The sequence below is a fragment of the Solanum pennellii genome, chromosome 4 (genome assembly GCF_001406875.1).
Source record: "Solanum pennellii chromosome 4, SPENNV200".
In the NCBI taxonomy this organism is placed as follows: Eukaryota; Viridiplantae; Streptophyta; class Magnoliopsida; order Solanales; family Solanaceae; genus Solanum; species Solanum pennellii.
In genome coordinates this window covers 23,666,906-23,689,087 of record NC_028640.1, presented here as the reverse complement: position 1 = coordinate 23,689,087, position 22,182 = coordinate 23,666,906, and the positions used below count along the sequence as shown (strand labels likewise).

General features: G+C 35.7%; 2 protein-coding genes across 2 annotated transcripts; one reads left to right on the top strand and one right to left on the bottom strand.

Annotated features, from left to right (window-relative positions):
- Positions 1-3,560: 3,560 nt before the first annotated feature.
- Positions 3,561-21,095, top strand: LOC107015831 (protein LSM12 homolog). The gene is made up of 5 exons (XM_015216247.2): positions 3,561-3,803; positions 3,897-4,059; positions 4,139-4,219; positions 20,454-20,577; positions 20,669-21,095. The coding sequence occupies exons 1-5, from the start codon at positions 3,680-3,682 to the stop codon at positions 20,714-20,716; spliced, it is 540 nt and encodes a 179-aa protein (XP_015071733.1). The 5' UTR covers positions 3,561-3,679; the 3' UTR covers positions 20,717-21,095.
- LOC114076961 lies at positions 12,962-20,447 on the bottom strand. Its single transcript, XM_027916761.1, has 2 exons — positions 13,964-20,447; positions 12,962-13,871 (listed from the first exon to the last, which is right to left on the bottom strand). Exons 1-2 carry the CDS (start codon positions 14,244-14,246, stop codon positions 13,138-13,140), a joined length of 1,017 nt encoding a protein of 338 aa, XP_027772562.1. The 5' UTR covers positions 14,247-20,447; the 3' UTR covers positions 12,962-13,137.
- Positions 21,096-22,182: the final 1,087 nt, after the last annotated feature.

Below are 22,182 nucleotides of genomic sequence, written 5' to 3'. Positions count from 1 at the left end.
AATAAATCAAATTTCTAGCATTATAAGGCAGTTTAAATACATGTGCATTATAAAGAAAAACTTATTTAAACATGGTTTTCAACTCTGTGTGTATGCAAGGATACTTGCATACAAATAACTCTGAGATGTATATAAAAATACATAATAAACTTATGTGAATTCATAATCATAATAAAATACATACTATGATCTTCTCCAAGTCTACTTGTACAATGCATGAATGAATTCACATACCCCCAGTTTTACTAAGCAAACCCCTTGAGGAACCATGTAATTATTGTTGTGGGAGTTTCACTAACAACAACCATCACTTAAGAGTTATAGTGATGATACAACACTTTACCTCACGCTGCGAACACGTCATATAACCGGCCAAAGGTATAAGACCTGAACTTCCTAATGGTTTCACTAGTATATTGTGAAAAAGGTTCATCTAAAAAGTATGACCCTTTTCTATCCTTGGTGACTACATGATTTATTAGGGCTGGGAGTTATTTGAACTCTCTTCTATATCGGTGCTCAACTCCACTCTCAAAATATACTAGCACTTACGTAAAAAAAAAAGACATATTTCTTATGTGATTTGAGATTAGTTCTCAAAAACTTAGCTCAAAGGCTATCTTGGAAATCTCAGTTTCCTCTCTTGCTTCATTTAGAAAGCAATTACTCTTTTTTCTAAAAACTAGCTCGAAGGCTCTTGGAAAATAACAGTCCCCATTCTTATTTAAATGTGAAAACATTTTAAATCTTTTTGGGAATACAAAATCCCCATATACTTCTTTAAAGAAAAAACTTCAAATCTAAACTCTTTGCTTAAATTTGAAAATGAAGTCTTAAAATAAGTTAAAATATTTGTAAAAGACTTTTGAAAAACTTTAAGAACTTATCTTGACTTAACTCTTAACTTCTCTTTGACTTTTATCTTAATTGCTTTTGACTTGACTCTTAACTGATCTTAACTTGACGTTTAACTGATCCTTGAATTGAATTATGGATTCAAAGATCAAGATTTCTGTTTGGAAGGATCTCATGTTGTTTAGGAATGATTTTAGATAGCTAAACACGAGAAAAGACTAAAAATCAAGATTTGAAGGTGGATCCACGACGTAGGGGCAAACTTAAATTCTGGTTCCGAAAACATCTTTTGAGGCAGAACACCTTGTGTTAGCTCCGCGACGCGAAGCAGAAACTTTCAAAATTTAGGACCAGGCGCACGACGCACAAGCATTACTTCTTTATTTTCCCGCCCTAATTCACTTAAACTAAGTTCTTTTTCTTATATTACTTTTAGATACATATACTCATCAATTGTACCTAAGAACCTAACGCGAAACGACCCTATAACGCAACGTAATGAATTCAAAAACTTCTCAACTTAGGCAACTCAAGCATAACATATGAACTCAAGAAGTAGGTATCAAGATCATCAATATTCTAATGCTTTTATGACGAATTCAAACTGAAATAACTTGCTTGGAACGTGGGAGAACGATCCCAACGTTATGAGAGATTCACATACCTGATAGGAATAATCTAGCGAAAATACCAACCTTCTTGATCGATCTTGATGAAATTGCCCCTTTTTCCTTCTTCCTTTCTCTTCTCCTTTCTCCTAAGCCCTAGTATGAAAATTCTAATTTTTCAAAACTGAGTAAGTTTAGTCTTGACCCATACTAAACTCCTAAAAAATGGAACAAAATAATAAGGTAGTGAAAAAACTAAAATAACCTTTAAAATCATGTATTTGGACATTTCCTTAATCCAACAACCCAACTTTCAAAGAGCGTAACTTACTCATACGAACTCGAAATCGTGCAAACTTGGTGGCATTGGAAAGATCGTTCCAAGAGATTTCCAACCATATCTGGAAGTACCACTAACTCATCCTGAGCTAGAAGTTATGATCGTTTGAAAATAACCAAAAACTTATTTGAACTTACTTAAAACTTTCGAGATTTCCTTACACTCTCCAAAATTAATTATTTCCATATCTTACACTTCATTCTAGTTCTTTCTAATTGCAGATGTTACAGTTACCTAGTTTGACTCTACTACCATTTAAAAGTAAAAAGAAAAAAGAAAAAAAGACCCCACATTCTAATATTCTACCTCTAGTTTTTTACCATAAATCTCTCCATTGTTTCCACCTTTGTTTATCTCCAATACTTGTTAAGAAATTTCTTTGACTTGTACGATTACAACATCTGACAATTCTTCGTGCAAATTGGGGTATAATATCTGATTTTTCCCTTTCCTACATCTACAACTTCTATGTTTATCAGACTCGGGCAGTTACCATGTCGGGTTCCAGATCTCCGACATCGACATTCTATGAATTGTTCCGAAAAGACTCTTTTTGAATCCATGGAACTTGATGAATCACTTGTCGGATTGAAGTTCTTAATTGTCCATGCATTCTCAATTCCAAATAACCAAAATATATTTTATTTATGTATTCATTATTTAGGTATTCATCCTAATTGTATATGTAAAATAATGTTTTTATCATATTTTACTTATTTTGTATTTACAATATCACTTTGTACATCATGTAGTTTGTATTTATATTTAATTTTGTATTCATCCTAATGGTATACCATCAAGTTTTGTATTTATATTTTATTTCGTATTCATTTTCAATTCTAAATTACCAAAATACAGTTTATATTTGTATTTTATTTTGCTCATTTTGTATTTTCAATATCACTTTGTATACCAAATAATTTGTATTTAAATTTAATTTTGTATTCATTTTCAATTCTAAATAACCAAAATACAATTTACATATGTATTCATTATATACGTATTCATACTATTTGCATTATTAAAATAGATTTGCATTTTGTTTGGCTCATTTTGTATTTTCAATATCACTCACAATTTATACTTCGATTACATTTTAAAATAATGACACACAAAATCATATTTAAAGAAGTTCATCCGGATACATTTACGATAAAATCATATTTAAAAAAGTTCAAACAAGTAAGGACAAAAAACTAAAGGAAATATTTTTACCTTTTTTGAATATTTTTTCTCTCGTGTTTCTCTTCATTCTATTATTAAAAACTTGTATTCTTTCAAATTAAATGTGTACAGTAAGCATTATAACAAACCAAAATATTGATATTTTCAATAAATATTTGAAAAAATAGAAAAAATACTTGGATGAATGTTTTTTAATAAATAATTACGGATTTTAGGGACACTTTTTATTTATTATAATTTATTGCAGTACTGTGTTAATTTGCAATATGTATTAAAAGTGAATTATTTATGCAATATTTATGTATTATCACCATTTTTTTAATATATTATGTTTGTTTGGTAAGTAATTGATACATTGTATTATAAGTGTATTAAAATATGTGATAAATATATTATCTATTAGTAAAACTTGTATTATATATGAATAATAAATTGTTCTTTATAATATATGTATTATAAATATATTAAAAATGATCAAGTGGAAAAATAAGCAGGAAATATATTATGTAAGTTCGCGTTTGAAAATTTTCTATAGACTATAACTAATTTGGGCTATGGTGTCTATTTGTTATGATTTTGGGCTTTCAAGTAATTTTTCTCTCCGCAACAAATCCCCTTTTACTAAACCAAAAATTGCAGTGTACTTTTTTGTTCTTCATTCATCTCAGCTGCAGCGTGCCCTGCTGCTCCCATGGAAGCTTACAACAACGAAGAGTTCGCAATTGGATGCGCTTTATCCATCAAGACTACTTTAGGTGACGAGTTTGAAGCTCAAGTTATCGCCTATGACAAACCCTCCAACATCCTCGTTCTTCATATCCTTGATTTTCTCTGCAATTTTATCTCTTAATTTGATTTTTTTTTCTTTTTGGTTCTTGAGATTTCCTTGACTGTTTGTTTGAAATTACAAGAAGGGGTTTCTGCATCAGGGCCTAAGAGAGACATAAGGCTATTGAAAGCTAACTATATAAAAGAGTTCAGTTTTCTTGGTCAAAACCAAGACCCACTTGATACCAGTAAATGTTATCTTGATCTCAGTAGTCTTCAATCCAGAGAAGATTCTGCTTTAAGGTTCTTGTTAAATTATTTATGAATTTGTAAAGATTTGAGTTGGAATTTAATGGGTGGTGTGTTTGATTAAATTTTGCAGACAAGCAGAGATAGATGCTGAGAGATTTGGAATTGGGGTCACCGCTGAAGCTCAGAATATATTTGATGCTTTGTCTAAAACGTATGTGTCTTCTTATACTTATTGAATCTTAGAAGTAAACAAGTTAAGTTTCTACCTTATTTGCTTTATTTCCCACTTTGGTTTCTTATTGACTCGAACTACCGATGCCTGCGCTGGAAGTTGAGTATTCTTGCCACTAGAAAAACCTCACTTGTCAAGATGGAATTTTATTTAATGATTGGATTTAATCAACATCAAATGTATTTGGTTCCCTATTATGTAATATGATTACTATTAAATGTCAACCAGGCATGTTCTGGTTCTCTTTATCCCATAGATGGTGCAGAAATAAGAATGTCTACATCCCCTTTGATACATTCCTATACCTTTACTCCCTTTCCTTTATGCACTCGCCTTGTTGATGCAAAAGATGTGGTATTAGTTCCAAAATACTACGTTCTTACAATGATGAATTGGCTTCTTTCTAAGGGGTTGCCTTGCCAACTTATAGGCAGTCTTTTCTTATTGTTGTTTCCAACATATAGGTAGTCTAAGTTCCTAATAAAGAGTCTCAGGCTCTGTCTGCCATAGGTTAATCATTCATCACCCCAAAAGTTAAAGACAATAGCTTACTTTCCAAATGACTCCCGGGTAAGTTCAATGTGAGATAATTTTCAACTATAGGATGAAGGCAAAAAAGTCACATTAATGTGACATTGGTTTTACCAAAGTAAGAGTTGTGTTGATTGCACTTGAATTTCTTGACTTGCCACTCAAGTAATAATATTACAACAACATACCCAATATAGTCCCAAGTGGGGTCGGGCGAGGTGTACACAAAATGTTTTTGGTAGACCGTCAGCTCAGAATAAGTCTGGAAGAAACGCAAGATTACAAAACAATGAAGAAAGTAAAGTATTGAGAGTAAACTAGTATAGATACCCAATGTAAATGAAACATAAGTAGTAATAGAATCGAAAGATAAGACGGTGCTAGCACAAAAATAATATAAAAAATATAGGATTTCCAATCCTAGCAGGATAGGGAGGGATATAGATACTCAATTTAAAGTGAGTAAACAGAATTAATACAGATAATGAAACAAATAAATAGACAGGTAGTCTCTAGGTGTTTTTTATGCAATTTGACAAGTGAAACCAACAGCCACCTCTTCTTGCACTGTAACTACACTGCTTAAATCTGGAATTTGTTCCTTAGCATCTCAAATCGGAATTGGACTATGCCAGAATGTACATCAAACGTGTTGAAGAGGTGGGTAAGGAGAGGAGGTACCAAGAGCCAGAAGAGATGGTGGAGGCTAATACCATCATGTATATGTTGGTCAGTTTGGAAGGAAAGGAACAATATATGTTTCGACAATAGATCCACTTCCTTACACAAGGTCAAATGGAAATGTATAGTATATCTACTTTTTTGGTGTAGACAGTTGTGTACAGTAGATACAAATCATATTGTAGATTTGATAGGAAGTTTGTAATTGACACTTTTTCGTGTTGGCCAGCATGCCCTTAATGCTGAAGAATACAACCTTGCCAGTTTCAAAAATAAATAAATAAATAAATGGTCCAGACTAGATCTTTGCTTTGTCACAGGGAAGGGAGAAAATGCTTGATAGTATTCAAAATCTCGCTGGCTCTCTAAGTTCTCTAAATTACCCAACACGATCTATTGAAGTATGCCAGTCATCTTTGTCTAATGTGTGCATCTTTCATTAGCACTTTACCGTCCTCATCTTTGATGTACTTCATTTGATCCAAGTCTCAACCTTCCTCTCTCTCACCTTGATGAGCCTGCACAACTTCTTATCCCCGCTTTTGTCTCTTAACTCAACATCCATGCGTTGAAAGTTGTCGATTTTTGCCACTGGAGTCGCTAACTTCATGTCCTTTTTCATCGCCTTATACCTTACCATGTTCATCCGACTCTCCTCCTCGTCTTCTCTCCACCAATTTAGCATAAGAAGCCTTCTTTGCTTTCATTTGTCTTGTACATCCCATTCCATCCAATCCACGGGATGACCACAAAAGTTGCCCTTCGTAACCCTTATCACCTCTCTTGTTGCTTCCCTGATGAAACTGGATGTCTTATCCCACATGTTGTTCGCATCTCCACTACTCCCCCAAGCCCCCGTTGCCATAAACTTCTCATTTATCTTTCAGGCTTGGGCAGGGATCAAACAACCCCATTTGATCCTCGATCGATTATACGAAGTCTTCTTCTTCCCCTGCCTCTTAGTTTCCAAGTCCATCACTTGGGGTTTATGATGGGTAGTAAGATTCTTTGGGTAAAATCCTCTTGAGTTTGTAGACATTAGAGGTAGCTCATTGGTTCTTTATAGTTGTAGAGAAGTCCTTTGAGCTAAGAGATCCAGGAAGTAGCTCATAAATGTTGTATGGGCTATGGAGAGGAAGAAAAACTTTTTATGGGCAGCACAGTGCAAAAAACATGCTAAATCATGGAAGGGTCGCACCCTAATGCTAGCATTAGTGGCTGCTTCTACGACTTGATCCCGTGACCTATAGGTCATTGAGAAAACTTTCCATTTCTCCAAGGCTCCCATTCAAAGAGAAGCGTTTTATTAAAGTAGGGTTAAATTCAACTTCAACATCATATGATAGTTATGTAGGTGATTGGTTTCATATTGTAGGGATTGGAAATGTGTAGAAGATAAAGACTAAGAACACATAAAATGCAAGATTGTGCAAAAATTTATATGAATGGTACATGCTTTAACCACCTGGGAATTTGCCTATATGAGTTTTGGATACTCAACTTTGGGTTAAGATGGAGGAGGAGGATTTCAGTTAGGTAACGGTCTGTGTAAAATTAGTTGGACATTTTAAGTAGAAATGCTAGATAGAAAATTGGAATTTTACATTGAGGAGAAATCTAGAATTTATTTACATTTAAGAAATGATTGGGTCGGGAATTAATTTGAGCCTTAAATAAAAGGGTGAAAATTTTGTTGTTGCTTTTTTGAGGAGTGGAAATAATTGATATTTGAGTTTTGAATATAAGGAGAAATTGTTTTGGTTGGGAAGTGGATGATATGGTAACATAATATAAGTTTGGCATCATTTATAAATGATAAAGATGATTAATTGGTCTGGACTGTGCAGAAAAATGGCTTTTACAATCAAATCTTACGTCGTCTTGGTTCCAATAGCACATTATTCTCCTCTTTACGCTCGAAGGTTAAATTGGGTCCAAGATGCCATTTAAAGTGGAGTGTTTTTGCTAGGTTTAGGTTCATGATGACTTGTTTAACTCAAGCAAATTGCAACAAAAGGTTTTCATGTATGCAACAGGAGCATCTTTTATGAAAGAGATGTTGAAGAAAGTACAAATTTGTTTTGTTACTTTGAAGTCACATGGCAACTTTGATAGTCATTTTTCAACATTGTGGGGTTAAGAATTTTCCTAGTGGCTATTTTTCAACATTGCTTATAGACCGTGCCTTTCTCTAACCTAATAACAAGTATTGCCTGCCTGCCTAACTCTATTAGTGGACCCTCTCTTTTGCAATAATTAGTCTTTCATGGCCCAATTATGGCAATGTTCTCTACCATAGAATTCACACCAAAATGTGGTTCTCATGGCCATTATTGTTGCCCAGTACCTAAAAAAAGGGGGATTGATCATCCCTCAAAAGAGTACATCTGATGTACAATATCATCCATCTCCTTTTACTAGCCATGATAGCATGTAATGGCTTTCTTGTTATAGGGGCTTGCTTTTTTAAGCTTCGCCCGATCTATACAAGGTGTTGCACGCTTTCTCTTAGCCACTAGAGGCTTATGTTGTGGCCGTCATTAATATGTGCTCCTCCTTGCCCCTGACATAAGAACCCAAAGGTCTTCTTTGGATGTTGTCCTGACGCTTTCTTTACGAAGGTTACCATGGTCTTGGTTTGTTGTGGCCAAACCAGCTAGTATATTTACTCTTTTCTTGCTCCTTAAGAAAGATGACTTTAGACTTGTTATTAGTACAGAGAATAAAATCAAGGGGTCAATGTCAAAAAAAGACACTTGATCAAAATCACAAGGTATTAGGAGCAAGATCTCTAAGGATACTACTGAGTTGGTTGACTGAATTGATTTAAAAATCGTAGCAGGTCAATCAGAACACATATGCTCAACTGTAGGCATGGAGGTCTGAGTTAAGTAGAAAATAATTCGATAATTTTAGGTGGTACAATTGGAACTAGAGTAAGGTGAAGAAAATCAGTTCATACAACCAGCATCGAAAATTGTCACATGACTTGATCTCGAAACAGTTCATGAATAGATGCATGAATTACATGAACTGAATACCTCAATAGCGAGACCATAAGTACCACATCAACTCTTGAACAAACAAGGAGTACAATTTGAAGACTTTGAAGAGGAAGCACATCCCTTATTTGAATAATATAGAAGAAATATGCAAGGAAAAAAAAAGAAATACAATTTATATAGGTTTGTGAACACAAAGAAAAAGGAGATTTAGGGAGCTAATGAAGTTCGAATACAATGTAGTACATTTGGAATCTTGAAGCACCACCATGAACGTGTAAGAGCGTCTTCATGTGACGTAGTAAGGCACCATCTTGAGCTAGGATCGAACTCTCCATGTGATTCACATTTGCTAATGTTTTTTTGAAAAACAAGTATTTTTGGTCATTTTTATTGATAAATAGGCTCATGCTTTTAGAGCTATTGGATTAGTTATGATACCTGCTGCATTATTCAAAGGATGTCCTTATGTACCGTTCTAACCGAAACAATAGCTCCGGGGGTAAGAAACAAATAATTCTATCAATCAAACAAAGATAGTATTTTTTGGAGATCTTAGGGCATGTCGGAATGTCAAAGGATTGAACACTAAAGAAAAGAGAAGTTGTTAAGTTTGCTTACATAGAAATGAAAAGCCAAGTTAAATGAAAACTTGACCAACAATGTGTGGAAGAGGTTTTTAGCCTTATGGCCACCATTCAGACTAGTGCAATCAACAGTCAACGTAGGGACAAACTTATCTGGAGACATAGCAGGGACGAATCCTTCTCAGTTAAAGCATGCTACCTTCAAAAAAGCTTCAAGAAGACCTTAATTGATAAATAGCCATGGAAATTAATCTGGAGAACTAAGTTGCCACCTAAGGTCATTTGTTTCAGTTGGATTACTCTAAAAGACTCTTGCTTGACTCATAATAATCTCATGAGAAGGAAATTCCAAATAGTCAACAGATGCTACATGTGCTTGTGCAACTCAAAATCTATTAGTCACTTGTTCCTTCATTGCACAGTTGCTACAGGCCTATGGAACATGTTCTTCTCACTTTTTGGACTCACTTGGGTCATGCCAAGAGCATTGAGAGAGGCCTTTGTGTGTTGAGTTCTTGGAAAGTTGAGAAGTCCATCAACCGGATCTGGTCTTTGGTTCCAGCCTGTATTTTGTGGTGCTTATGGACGGAGAGGAACAAAAGATGTTTTGATGGCACCCCAACTCCCATCTATACCTTTAAAGCAAGATCTTTGATTACTCTTTTTGGTTGGGTTAATCTCTCTCCTGTACTTACTGTTGATTCTTACCTAGCATTTATCAGCTCCATAGATCTCTGTTGTTAGCTGTTTAGATAGTTCTTTTGGCCTTCTTGGGAGCTGATTTTTCTTTCTTTTGTAATCTGTGCATCTGCTTGATGCTTTGTTAAGGACATTCTTCTTACTTCATCCCAAAAAAAAAGGAAACTTGACCAACAAACCTATTGTACAACACGGAAAAATAATAAATTTAGGGAATTGGAGTAGATCGAACACTAATATGGGGTAGTAGATTGTTCTTGGGTGAAATCAAAAGCTAGTGGAAATAGTGGAGGCATGTAATCATTAAGAGCCAAAATATGTGGAAATGCTAGGAGAATGGAAAACATCACTATAGACAATCAATTTTGTGTCGAGAAAACAACAATCAAGACTGAAAAATATCGCAATAATCAGACTATTTGATTTAAAATGTATGAGTATTACAGTCTCTATGAATCATGTAAGTCTTCTTTCGAATATAAATTCAAGGGTTTTTGAGCCTGATCTTGAATTTGGTGGACTTGTTATTAATTTGTATTCGGATTCAAGAGCCTTTGAGCTTGATCTTGAATCCTGATTAACTTGTGCTTGTTTTGTATTTCAAGGGTCTTTGATCTTGATGTTGATACTTCATCTTTAGAACTTGTAGATGAATGATTGTATAATTTTTTGTGATTCGTATTTTGAATTCAAGGGTCTTTGAGCTTGAATCATGAATCTTGATTCTAGAACATGTTGACAAATGCTCGAGTCTTGAATGCTAGTAGCTTGTGGGGAACTCTGCTACATTTGATCCTCGAGTTCTTTTTGGCTTCTTGTTAGAATTCTAGTGGATAATTTGAATTATGAGAGCCCCTATTTATAATTGTAGAATTGAGGAGTTGTGATGAAAACATGTTTCTTTTGGCCAAACAAATTTAAGTGACGTGACAATATTTGATTGGTTGGAACATATCGCTTGTGCACACATGGCACATTCTTGTAGGCCTTCGACTTGACTAGGCATGTTGTGTCATTTTGACATGTGGCATGACCCTATTGGCTTTTCGTGTGATGTGGCGTGCCATGTCATTTGACACGCAACACGAAATTAGGCCTTTAAGATGCATCTTGGGTTTAGCATAATGGGCTCATCATTTGTAGCCCAAATCAATAGACTATCAATGAAATTGGACTTTCATTAAATCCGTAGTTTGTGGACTTATATAATTAATCCAGTTATATTGATTCAAATATTTATTTGGATTATATATTTTGTTTATGTAATTCAATTTTTTTGGAATTTAATTTCAATAAAATTTCATCATCCCCAAATGGGCCCCACTTCAAGACTTGTCGGAATGTCTAAATGATTTGTAAATAGGCTTAAAGTATTGAGTTGAGTGTCCTTAATAGCCTACTTGTTTGTGAATATTAAACCATTACATATCAATGCTTTCTATATTAACTAAGAATATATGACTTGCATTACATGTTCATTTGATATCTTTGTGGCACTTTAGATCCATGTAAGATTAATAGTGAATTAATTCATTATGTATGGCTCCCTCAAATTGTCTTATGGCTAGGAAACTTCACCGCCTAGCTTTCTTTTCCATATGAAATTAAGAGACCCATCAGTATTAGAAATGTGTACAACACAAGACATTACACAGGTTGTTACATTTTAAAGGAGTCAAATTGTAGAAACCTGATTTGAATTGGAGGCTAGTTGTGGTAGTTGCTTTTGGGTCTCTATAAATAGGTTAATAGGATATATACCATCATAGTTTCGCACTGATTTCTTGGAGGGGCACACATCTTTAACGTTCTTGATGACTACTCTTTGAGCCTTTGAGTTTTTAATTTTTTGTGTATTTTTCCTTTCTTGCAAGCCAATGGAAATAATAATTATATTATGGATGTCATACCATGGAAAGTTTTATCATAATACAAGAATTAAATCTTAAGATGTGAAGGGATGTATTTATCGTCCCCGTCTTGAGATTGCAAAGGCTTTATAAGATATTTAATACTAGAGCATAAGATGCAAATGGACAAATTTTGTCCACCTTAAGGCATGAGAGTTTATCGATCATTTTTAGGAGAAATCCATAAAAAGTCAAGCTTAAGGTGCAAAGGGATGGACTCTTCCTACTTCTAAGAAAGGTAAATTTGATGGTATTCTTAAGGTGCAAAGGGATGGATGCTCATTCCTGCCCTAAGTAAGGTAAACTTTAAGGTAATATTATGGTGCAAAAGGATGGATACTCATCCCGCTTTGAGGTAATAATCTTAAATCGCAAAGGGATGGATATTTGTCCCTATCCTAAGAATGGTAAAGAGTTCACTTGTCAAGATATTTGTGTCTGTCGTTGTATGCCGGAATTTCATCCCTAATGACTGCTTCAATCCTTAACCGTTTCAAGAGATAGTAATATTCAGTCCAGTGTTTTGGACGACGAGAGGCGACTAAAGGCGATAAGGGTCTGCCTCGCCATGAGGCGAGGCGAGCGGCGAGGCGCTTGCCTTTTTGAATCAAGGTGCCAATTAATACCAAAAACTAAAAATATTTAATTGCATATATAAATATCCAAAATCTTAATAGTAATAACACATATTAGCAAGTATTCGATTCAAAAACCAATAGTAGATACTAAAAAGTCTAAAACTTTAAAGACCAAATAATTCAAAATACAATACTAAAACTTTAAAAGTCTATTCTTCTTCAAAACAATCCAACTCTTGAAGATCAACATCCTCTACATCATTATATTGCTCTTCATCTTCTTCCTCCTCGTATTCTTCATCAATTAGTGTCCGAGTCCTACTTGAAGTTGAACTTGTAGATGTAGTTTCTACTCCTTTGTCCTTGTCAAGTGCTCTTGATCTTGAAGAAAGTCCCCTAAGATGATAGATACTCTCATTTGCTCCAATTGCCGTAGCAACACTACCCCAAGTAAGATCATCATCCTTATACACTAGTTCATCATCTTGATCTTTGGGGCATCCAACTAACCATTCATTTGAATCATCAATGTTATCCAAGCGAATTAGATCAATAAGATCACGAGCATCATAATGGCGTTTCAATGTTCTATTGTACTTAATGCACACTAGATCATTGAGACGCGATAGTGCAAGCCTATTCCTCTTTTTGGAATGAATCTGTGCATAAGTATTTTGATATTAAGTAATCGATATTGATAATAATATAATATGGAAATTAGGATATAAATCTTTTACTTGCGTGTTCAAACACACTCCAATTTCGCTCACATCCGGATAAGCTACAAGTTAGGCTTAATACTTTCATGGCAAACTTTTGCAAGTTTGGTGTTTCACTACCAAGTAGTGACCACATTCAACTATAATAAAATAAATTTAAAGGTTAATGAGTATAAATAAGTCAAAGAATTTAAGTAAGATTTAAATCAACCCACTTACCCGGTGACCTTGTGTCTCTAGCTCTTTTAGCCGGACCACAACCAAATAGTCCATCCGCCATTTTGTACCTAGGAAGCTCAGCGACTAGTGAATCTTGTATTGTTGTATCATGGACCAACTTCTCAACACATGCGTGATACTCGGTCCACAGAGTATTTAGTATAGTTCCCTCTTCTTGAGCTTTATAATATAATCTTGGGTTCAAAACATGGCATGCGGCATGCAAAGGCCGATGGAGTTGGTCTGACCACCTTGCATCAATAATTTCAAACACTTTCTCATATTGCTTCTTAACTCCAAGAAAACCCTGTGCAATAGCTTCTTTGGCTCTATCCATTGCTTCATAAATATAACCCATTGGTGGGTTTTTTTCCCTATCCACCAAACGAAGCACTTTTGTCAAAGGGCCACAAATTGTAAGTGCTCGAACAACATCATTCCAAAAGTGGACAGAAATAATAAGATTGACAACTTCTTTCCCCAAAGTTTCCTTTGCAAATTTACTTGAATTCCATTCGGTTGAGAGGACTAAAGTTCTCAAGTTTTTTCTTTGTATGTACATAGCTCTCAAAATTAAGAAAGTCGTTGCAAATCTTGTCTTGGCCGGTTTCACCAAATTTCTTTCCTTGGTGAATTTTCTCATCAAGTTTAACAATAATGGCCTTTGACTAATGTAAAAATGAATTCTGATGGCCTTCTTAAAAACTGTTACAGAAAGATTATATTATACTAATTGGTAGCTAATATATTGACTATAAAGAAAGTTAAAGGATAGGTCGATGTGAGAGTGATATTACCGGAAGCATATGGCTTAACCTTGAATATGTCACCAAATATCAAGTTGATGCAATGAGCGGCACATGGAGTCCAATAAATGTGTGGGTACGCACGCATCATCATACTTCCCGCTTTAACATTCTCACTAGCATTATCGGTGACAATTTGTTCCGGTCCAATTTTTTTAATAGTGCTTTCAAATAACTTGTACATTTTGGTGGAATCGGTAAATTCATTGCTAGCATTAACAGAACCAAGAAATACATTACCGAGTGGAGAATTCACCAAAATATTGATGATCATTTTACCATTTCGTACCGTTCATTTGTCCATCATAATGGAACATCGTAACTTTGTCCATTGCACTTTATGCTCATCAACAATTTTTTCTACTTTCTCCACCTCTTTTTTCAGGTGAGTGACTCTAACTTCATGGAATGTAGGAGGCTTCATTCTGGGGCCATGTTGTCCTACCGCCTCAATAAATTTATCGAATGATTTGTGACTGACGCAATTAAAAGGGAGCCCCGCATCATACATCCAAATTGCAAAAGCACTTACAGCATGCTCTCTTACAATTTTCTTTGTTTCATCAATTCCTCCTCCTTTTTCAAAGCCTCCTTTTTGTGTTGATTTCTGTGAAAAATAGAGATTCATAAGGCATTTCGTCACATTCCATGCGGTGGATGATGCACCTCCACTTGAAGATATCTTTTGAGTTTTGGAGGGAGGCATAATTATCCATTTCATCAAGATCATCAATATCAATATATTCTTCCGGCTGCCTCACTTGAAATTTGGGATTATTAGCGATATTATTTTGCATATAAGCCCTTCTACTCTAATCTTCGACGGACAAGCGGTACATTGTTTAACATTCCTGAAACCACCACTAAATGTTACTTGTGTCGAGTTATTCCACCATTAAAAGTACTCCCACAAAAGTTGCAATTAATCGAATCTTTCGTTGCTCCTTGAGTACCATAATTCCATCCAATATCCCTCTTTTTGCTAGCATCCGCCATTGATTATTGAATTCAATCAATTCAATGTTTTATGCCTTCATGGACAAATGAATAAATAATTAGGAAAGATTTTTTAAAAAAAATTATAGGCAGTCCGCAGTAGCAGACTAGCAGTAAGCACAAAGTAGTGAATAGAAAAGAGAACAGAGGAAAAAACCAAAGCTGTCATACTGCTGACTGATGAAGGGAAAAAAAAGAACTACTCAAAAAGAACTGAAAAGATCAAAAGAAGAAAAAAAGAGGTATACCTCAGGTCCCCAGTGCAGCAGCAACTTGAAGATGATGGAGAACAGGAGAAGAACGCGACCGGCAAATTTTGACAATAGAAGAGATCGCGAGGGGAAAAGGAGTCGGGGAGAAGAGATCGCGAGGGGAAGAAGAGTCGCGCAACAACAAATTTTGAAAATAGAAAAAAAAGACCCTAATTTTGACTAATATTGTTAAGTCAAATCTTTTTAAAATATTTAAATAAAAAAGGTGTCGCCATTAGCTCGCCATGGGTTGCCTTTTGTATGTTGCCTCCCCTCAGTGTGGAAAGGCGAAAGGCGCTCACCATTCACAACATTGATTTAGTCACTACACCCCCTCCACCAAACTTAGGTATCTTGTAGTTAAATTTCAAGGTGTGGTGGGGTAAGCTAGATTCTTGACTACTTCACTTGTTGGTCGGTATGTGAGTTTGTGGTCTTCCTTAAAGAACCCATCTTCTATGGCGAGTTGGACTTTGGTGCAAACACGCAATTCTATTTAGTCGTTCATGTTATGGTCCCTCTAAGTGCCAGATTATACCGTGCTAACACTGCTACTCCACTTTCGAGCCTAGGTCGTTGCATAATTCAAGGAGAGATACACTGGGAAGATGCGATGACGGTCGAAGGAGAGTATTGCCATATTCCAGGGTATTGGGACTGGACTAAAAATATATTGGTAGGAGCTAAGAGATCTTGGGCACAACACAAATTTATGATGTTTTTGTGTCGCTTTTACTTATGACCGTAATTTAGATATTTTGCAAGCATTTTATGAAGCTTGGTGCCCCAAAATGGACACACTTTCTTACCTCTATCAGGGAATTATCTATTTCTCTATGGGATTTACATACTCTTAGAGGCTTACCAACTTGAGATACTTTTATGAGAAAGTGGTGCATGAGGCTATGGAACTTATAGGTTTAGATGAAAAGAGCACAAGTTATGTTTCTCGAATTTGTGAATATTTGTTTGCAACCTCATGATCTTCGGGGTGCTAACCAAGAAATATTATTTGGCAAGTGGATAAAATTTTGGTGTAATAAACCTCTAAGGTATGGACGTGCTCCTGAGACAGGAAAATAATTATGCTCGCCTTAATCATAGCAAGGGCTTTCCTGATGTAACAAGATGGTCACATGCTTGAGGAGTATATTCTAAGCTTGGGGTTGAACATGATAAAAGAGATGATACAAATATGTTAGTTTTCTTATCGTGTTGGTTGTGAGCTTTCGTTCCCAATAAGGAAGGTCACTTCATTCGTCTAGGGACTTTCAAGATGACAAGTAGGATGGCAAGTGGGCGGAAGGTCACCACTGCAAATCTTCATTAACTAGTATCTACAACAGCCTAAATAAGATCTAATCTTCATCACAATTTGATCAAATTAAAGTCTGTTTCACCATTCACTTTGTTTATGAAACTCTCATTATTTCAAGACTCATTACGCATGCGCCAATGGGTCCTATGTTCCCACTATGGTGGTATACTTCAGAGAGGGTGGTGCAAGGTACTTAGAAGAGTGACGTGAGAAACTGTATCCATGGGGGAGAAACTGGTTCTTGACCTCTATCATGATGGATATGACGCACCCTTACTGTTATGTGGATAATGATAGTGAGCTAAAGTTAGAGTCAAGTCACTCCATGAGTATTTGCTTCAACTATCTTCTCTTAGATGTAAATAATCATTTGTCATCGAGCCATATCATCCACATCGCTTAAGTCATCTATTTGGATTTTATCAAGACATCCCCGGTATCATGAGGAATGACATTTGTCATGTCTCTTTGGACAAAAGGACTTGTTTTTTTAGGATCGCATGATGGGTCGATCTGCGTTACGAGCAACTTTTCCTTCAATCACGCCATATGCAGGAAAGTTATTTTGAACAGACTATCAAACTTGGTGGAAGAAGACTCGTGGAAATTTCCTTGACAATTACTTGCAGACTTTAGTAAATGTTGTTGGACCAATTGTTGTCACACATTTTTTGTGTGTATAGATGAAGTCCTTAATAATATGGATGCCATGCATGTCCATGTCTTATCAAAGAGGTGATTAAGATCTTTATGGTGAATTAGTATCTCTTAGGTTGCTTGGACATGTTTTTACTCTCGCTAACAGCGATCCTCGATGCTACTCTCATTCTCGTCTTGAGGTTCCCATTGCTTGAAATTTCTCAGAATTAAGGACTTCATCCTTTGCACACTTCATTAGAGCCCTCTAAACATGCAACAACAATTGGTCCAACAACATTCACTAAATTGTCAAGGAAATTTTCACGAGTCTTTTGCCACCAAGTCTAATAGTCAATTCGAAAGAACTTTTGAACATTAGGCGTGATTGAGTCTTGAAATAATGAGCAAGCCAACCATAAACAAAGAGAATGGATAAGCGGATGTTAATTTGATCAAGTTGTGATGAAGATGAGATGTTATTTAGGCCGTTATAGATACTAGTCAATTTTGGAATTGCAAGGCTAACCTTCTGCCCACTTACCATGTTGAAAGTCCCTGGACGAATGAAGTGACATTCTTTATTGAGAAGAACAAAAGCACACAACCAACAAGATAAGTAACTGCCAGATTTGTGTCATCTCTTTAATCATCTTTCACCCAAGCTAAAAAAAAAATTTACCCCTTTTCAGCATGTGGGTAATTTTTCCACTTTGCGACCCAAAATATCTGCTAGCTTCTGGATGTTTGTCACATCCCTGATAGGATATAAACTGCTCTTTCCCCAATTAACTTTTTAACCTACAAAAGCTTCAAAAACAATAAAATTAGTTTGATGAATCTAATATCACTATGTCATCTGCATCAAGTAGATGGAAGATCTCTTAATATCACCATTTTTTCCACTAATCTGTAAACCTATGATCCACCTGTTCTGAGTACCAATCCTTTTCAAACTATCAAATCCCTCCATTACTTGGATAAACAAAAAGGGTGATTTAGGATCACCCAATCGAAGTCCCTACTTAAAGAGAAAGCGCACGGGTTCTCCATTTACAAGAATGGAGAATCGCACCATGCTTCTGCAAAATTTTATCCATCCCAATTCGCACCCATCTTTCTCTAGAACTCATTTGTCTCAAGGTGTTCAGTAGGAAACCCCAATTTACATGATCATTTGTTTTTTAAATGTCCAACTTGCACATTACTCAAGAGGTGTTCCCTTTCAACCTGGAGTCGACACATTCACTTGCAATGAGAGCAGCATCCATTTTATTTGTCTTTCTTTAGTAAAGGTCATTTGGTTTTTGTTGACAAGCTTATCAATCACCCTTTTCAACCATTCTGCCAGTGATTTTGTTTATAAACTCCAGTAGTCAGACTTATTGGCTTGAAGTCTTTTAGTTCTTCATCATCGGCTTTCTAGGGAATGAGTGCTACAAAAGTAGCATTAAAGCTCTTCTCAGTCTTCTGTCTAGCATAGAATTCCTGTATAGCCTTTGTAATATCCTCTTTCAAGATATCCCAAAAAGACAATTAAAAGATCATGGGGATAGTATTTTTATCTTCCCGCTTCAGCCACTGGATTCTTGGATCTTTGGCTCCACCTTATTTCTTCATTGCAGTGAGCAATTTTTTATTTGTTTATGTTTGAGTCCTAGGAAATGTGGTAGCTTCTTCAAATTGCAAATAAAGAAATATGTTTGGTGTTTAATCCTTCTAAGTGCTGGTGACCTTCCAATATCTTTTTTGATCTCCTCTTCCTTCTTTTCGTTCTTATTGTTCGCACTATCAGATATGATAACTCTCAATTTAACAGCTTGAAATCTCAGAAAAGATAAAAATAGCCAGTTCCGGAAGAAGCAAATTTTGTCACTGCTGTTCCCATATTTTAAGGCTTAAGGCCTGCAATTTCACCCAGCCATTTATTCAAATGTCTTCTGACACTCAAAATTTGCACATCCTGGAATCATTAAAACCTCCACCTTTTTTGCCCAAGTGCTAGGATTTTTTTTCTTCTGCTGAGCAGGGTAGGGAAAAATCTTGAGCTACCTGCGTTAGAAGTTCCATAATAACTGTTGAAAGAAGGAGAAGGTCATTAAGTCGTAGGCTAAATTAGGCCTAAATCTTGATAGGTCCAACATACTTAACCTAGTTAACAGTCACCCGCCACCCCACCCCACACTATACTGGTGCCAGCTGGCTGTAGTTGAATTTACTGTTTGAGATTATGGTATAGATGGAAAATGGCAAAAAAGAAAGCATTCACCTTACAACTACAATGACTTAGGTAATATCTATGGATTGATTCCTCGTCTCTCTTTTTTATTTGTTGTGATGAAGTGAGCTTATATCAGATGTTTACTAGGGGTACTCCAGAGTGGCAGTAGTAGGGAGCGAAGAAGCTGTGGTTGTGGCACCGAACTTTGTCCATTTGTGTTGGCTGAAGTAGTTTGAGCTTGTAACTAAGTGGTGTCTAGGTGTGAGTTCTCTGGGTTGAGTTGTAAGAAAAACACGGGTCACTTGTTTGCATGAGAATAACATATGGCTTTCTGGGACTAAAACAGTAAATTAATTGATCTGCGCATATTCCATGACAACTTAAGAAGTTGACATATTTTTTGATAGAGAAAAGAAAGTGAGGATATTATTTGGCTGAAGACAAATCAATTGTTGATTCATTTTGGTGTTTCTCGTTATAGAAGTGTTTGTTTTAAATTCTGATGGCAAGTTCAGACATTTAGTGGCTAAATTAAATCTTCTGGGTCATGTATATGCTTGCTGATTCAGCTATAAGGAAGTTGACATTTGATCCTCTGAAATTTTATTAGTGGAATTCCACTGACCAAAGATGAGATATAAAGGGAAGCTTAATCTGATACAAGGATAACAGTTGAGAATACGTTTCACATGATACATAGATCGTAGCAACCCATAGAGTTTGTATTTATTCATCCTACGAGGTAATTGATATGGGTTTCTGTCCTTCTCTAGCCAATATCCAAAATTTTATTTACAATTTATGTTCTTTTGTTTGAAACAATATGGAGGAATGATAATAAGTACATATTAACCCCGAAGGTGGCTGAGTGGTTTGGGGTTGGGACTTCCAAGGATATTACTGAAGTACCTATCAAGAAAACTATGTATAAAGGTCTTGCAGTATCAGTCTCCTGTGTTTTTGTACGAATATGTAAACTACGCTGCGTATATGTAGGATCCCAGTTTTGGTGACTAGGATATTTTATGTGAAATTTGATGTCACTGTTCATGTAACCAGGTTGCCTGTGCGCTGGGACAAGACTGTGATAGTTGTGATGAATGAGGTGCGTGTTAGCAGTCCATACCTTCCTGAATCTGTTGCTGGAGGCACTCCTGCTGCTAATGAAAGAGTGCGGAAAGTGGTAAGATACTTGTGTATATTCTTAAATCAAAGAAAAACTAATCCTTTTTTTGTGGTCACTTGAATTCATTCATCCTGGTTTCTCCATTCAGCTTGAATTGGAGAGGAAGAGGTTGCAATCCCGTAATACTGGACAGTGAGGATTCCTTTTCGTTGGTCTGAGATATTCTTTGGATCGGTTTCCTGCTGAGGAAACAAATACCAAAGGGTTTAGCAAAAATGGCCGTACAAGTAGCATCCTACTTGAGCGAAGATGTAATGTATCTCTACAGCTGTAAGAGATTTCGACTTGGGAAAGTTTTAGTGACGGGAGTTGCTCCACCCCTCACCCCCCGTCACCAAAGAAAATACAAGTTCTTTTTTTCATTTGTCTGCTGTAACGTGAGGTAATTTAAATGTGCCATATTATGATTACAAGGTTGATAACTAAGGAAATGGTGTCTTCAAGTAGAAACACAGCTTTGGGGGTGAGGATATGATGAAGTTATTTTTATCTTAAGCAAATTTTGTTTTCTTTGATTTTCTCTGGTTTTTTCGTTTCCCCCTTTATTTGGAGGGTAAAACGATGTTGCCTGTTGGAAAACAACTGAGATCTGATATACTCTACCGAGTGTAAACGTTATTCACTGTTGCCTGTAAAAAAGATTTACAACAACAGATCACTCAAAAAGCAGCTCTAGGTAACCCTTACTACAGACATTAATTCATACCCTTAAAAAGGCAATGTTTTAGAATGAGAAATACATTGATGGTGTAAGAAAATCTTTACAAAGTGGTGTATATAACTCAAAAACTAGGTAGATGAGAATAATGTTGATAAAGCTAGAATTACATTGTTTATGTGAAACAACACTAGACCATTTCAATTAATGAGAAAAGACGCATGAAAATTCTCCCAATAACTGTTCCCTCATTTGTTTTTGTTCTTTGTCCTTGATTTTATCATGGTATCAGAGTTATACTAATATGGATATAGAAAACCCTACATTGTGTGATCATGATCGAAGACAAAAGAGAATGTTAATCAAAGGAAGATGATTTCTTCTTATGACATGGAACAATAAAAAGTTGAATGAATAATCTTTGGATCTTGAAGATTGGTGGACTATTAACTCTTTATTAGTAGCATGGATTCACAACACCATTAAACCAATGCTTCACTCGACTATACCCTATAGAGAGGAAGTCGAGGAACCAACATTGCACTCGCCTTGAACAAAATTTATTCAAAGTTGATACATGAATAATATGTGAAAGGGATTTGCATGGAACGAATGATGGGGGATAAGTCATGGTTTTTGTATTGCAAGAGGATATCCTAATACAATTTTTGGGTCAATATTGTGTGACCAAGGACAAAAGTACATCGAACCCACGTCTGATGATTGGATATTGAAGTCTCTGAAACCGCGTACGAATGCCAAGAGGCGGATCTACCCCTATAAATGAAGGTATACATGCACCCGTTAGCTTCAGACAGAAAAAGTCATGCTATATATGTATATCTATTTTGAGAAAATGACAGAACTTAGGATATATAATTAACAGTTTACTCATACGGAGCATATGTAAAAGCTTAAGGAACCACTTGCCAGTTTGGGTATAA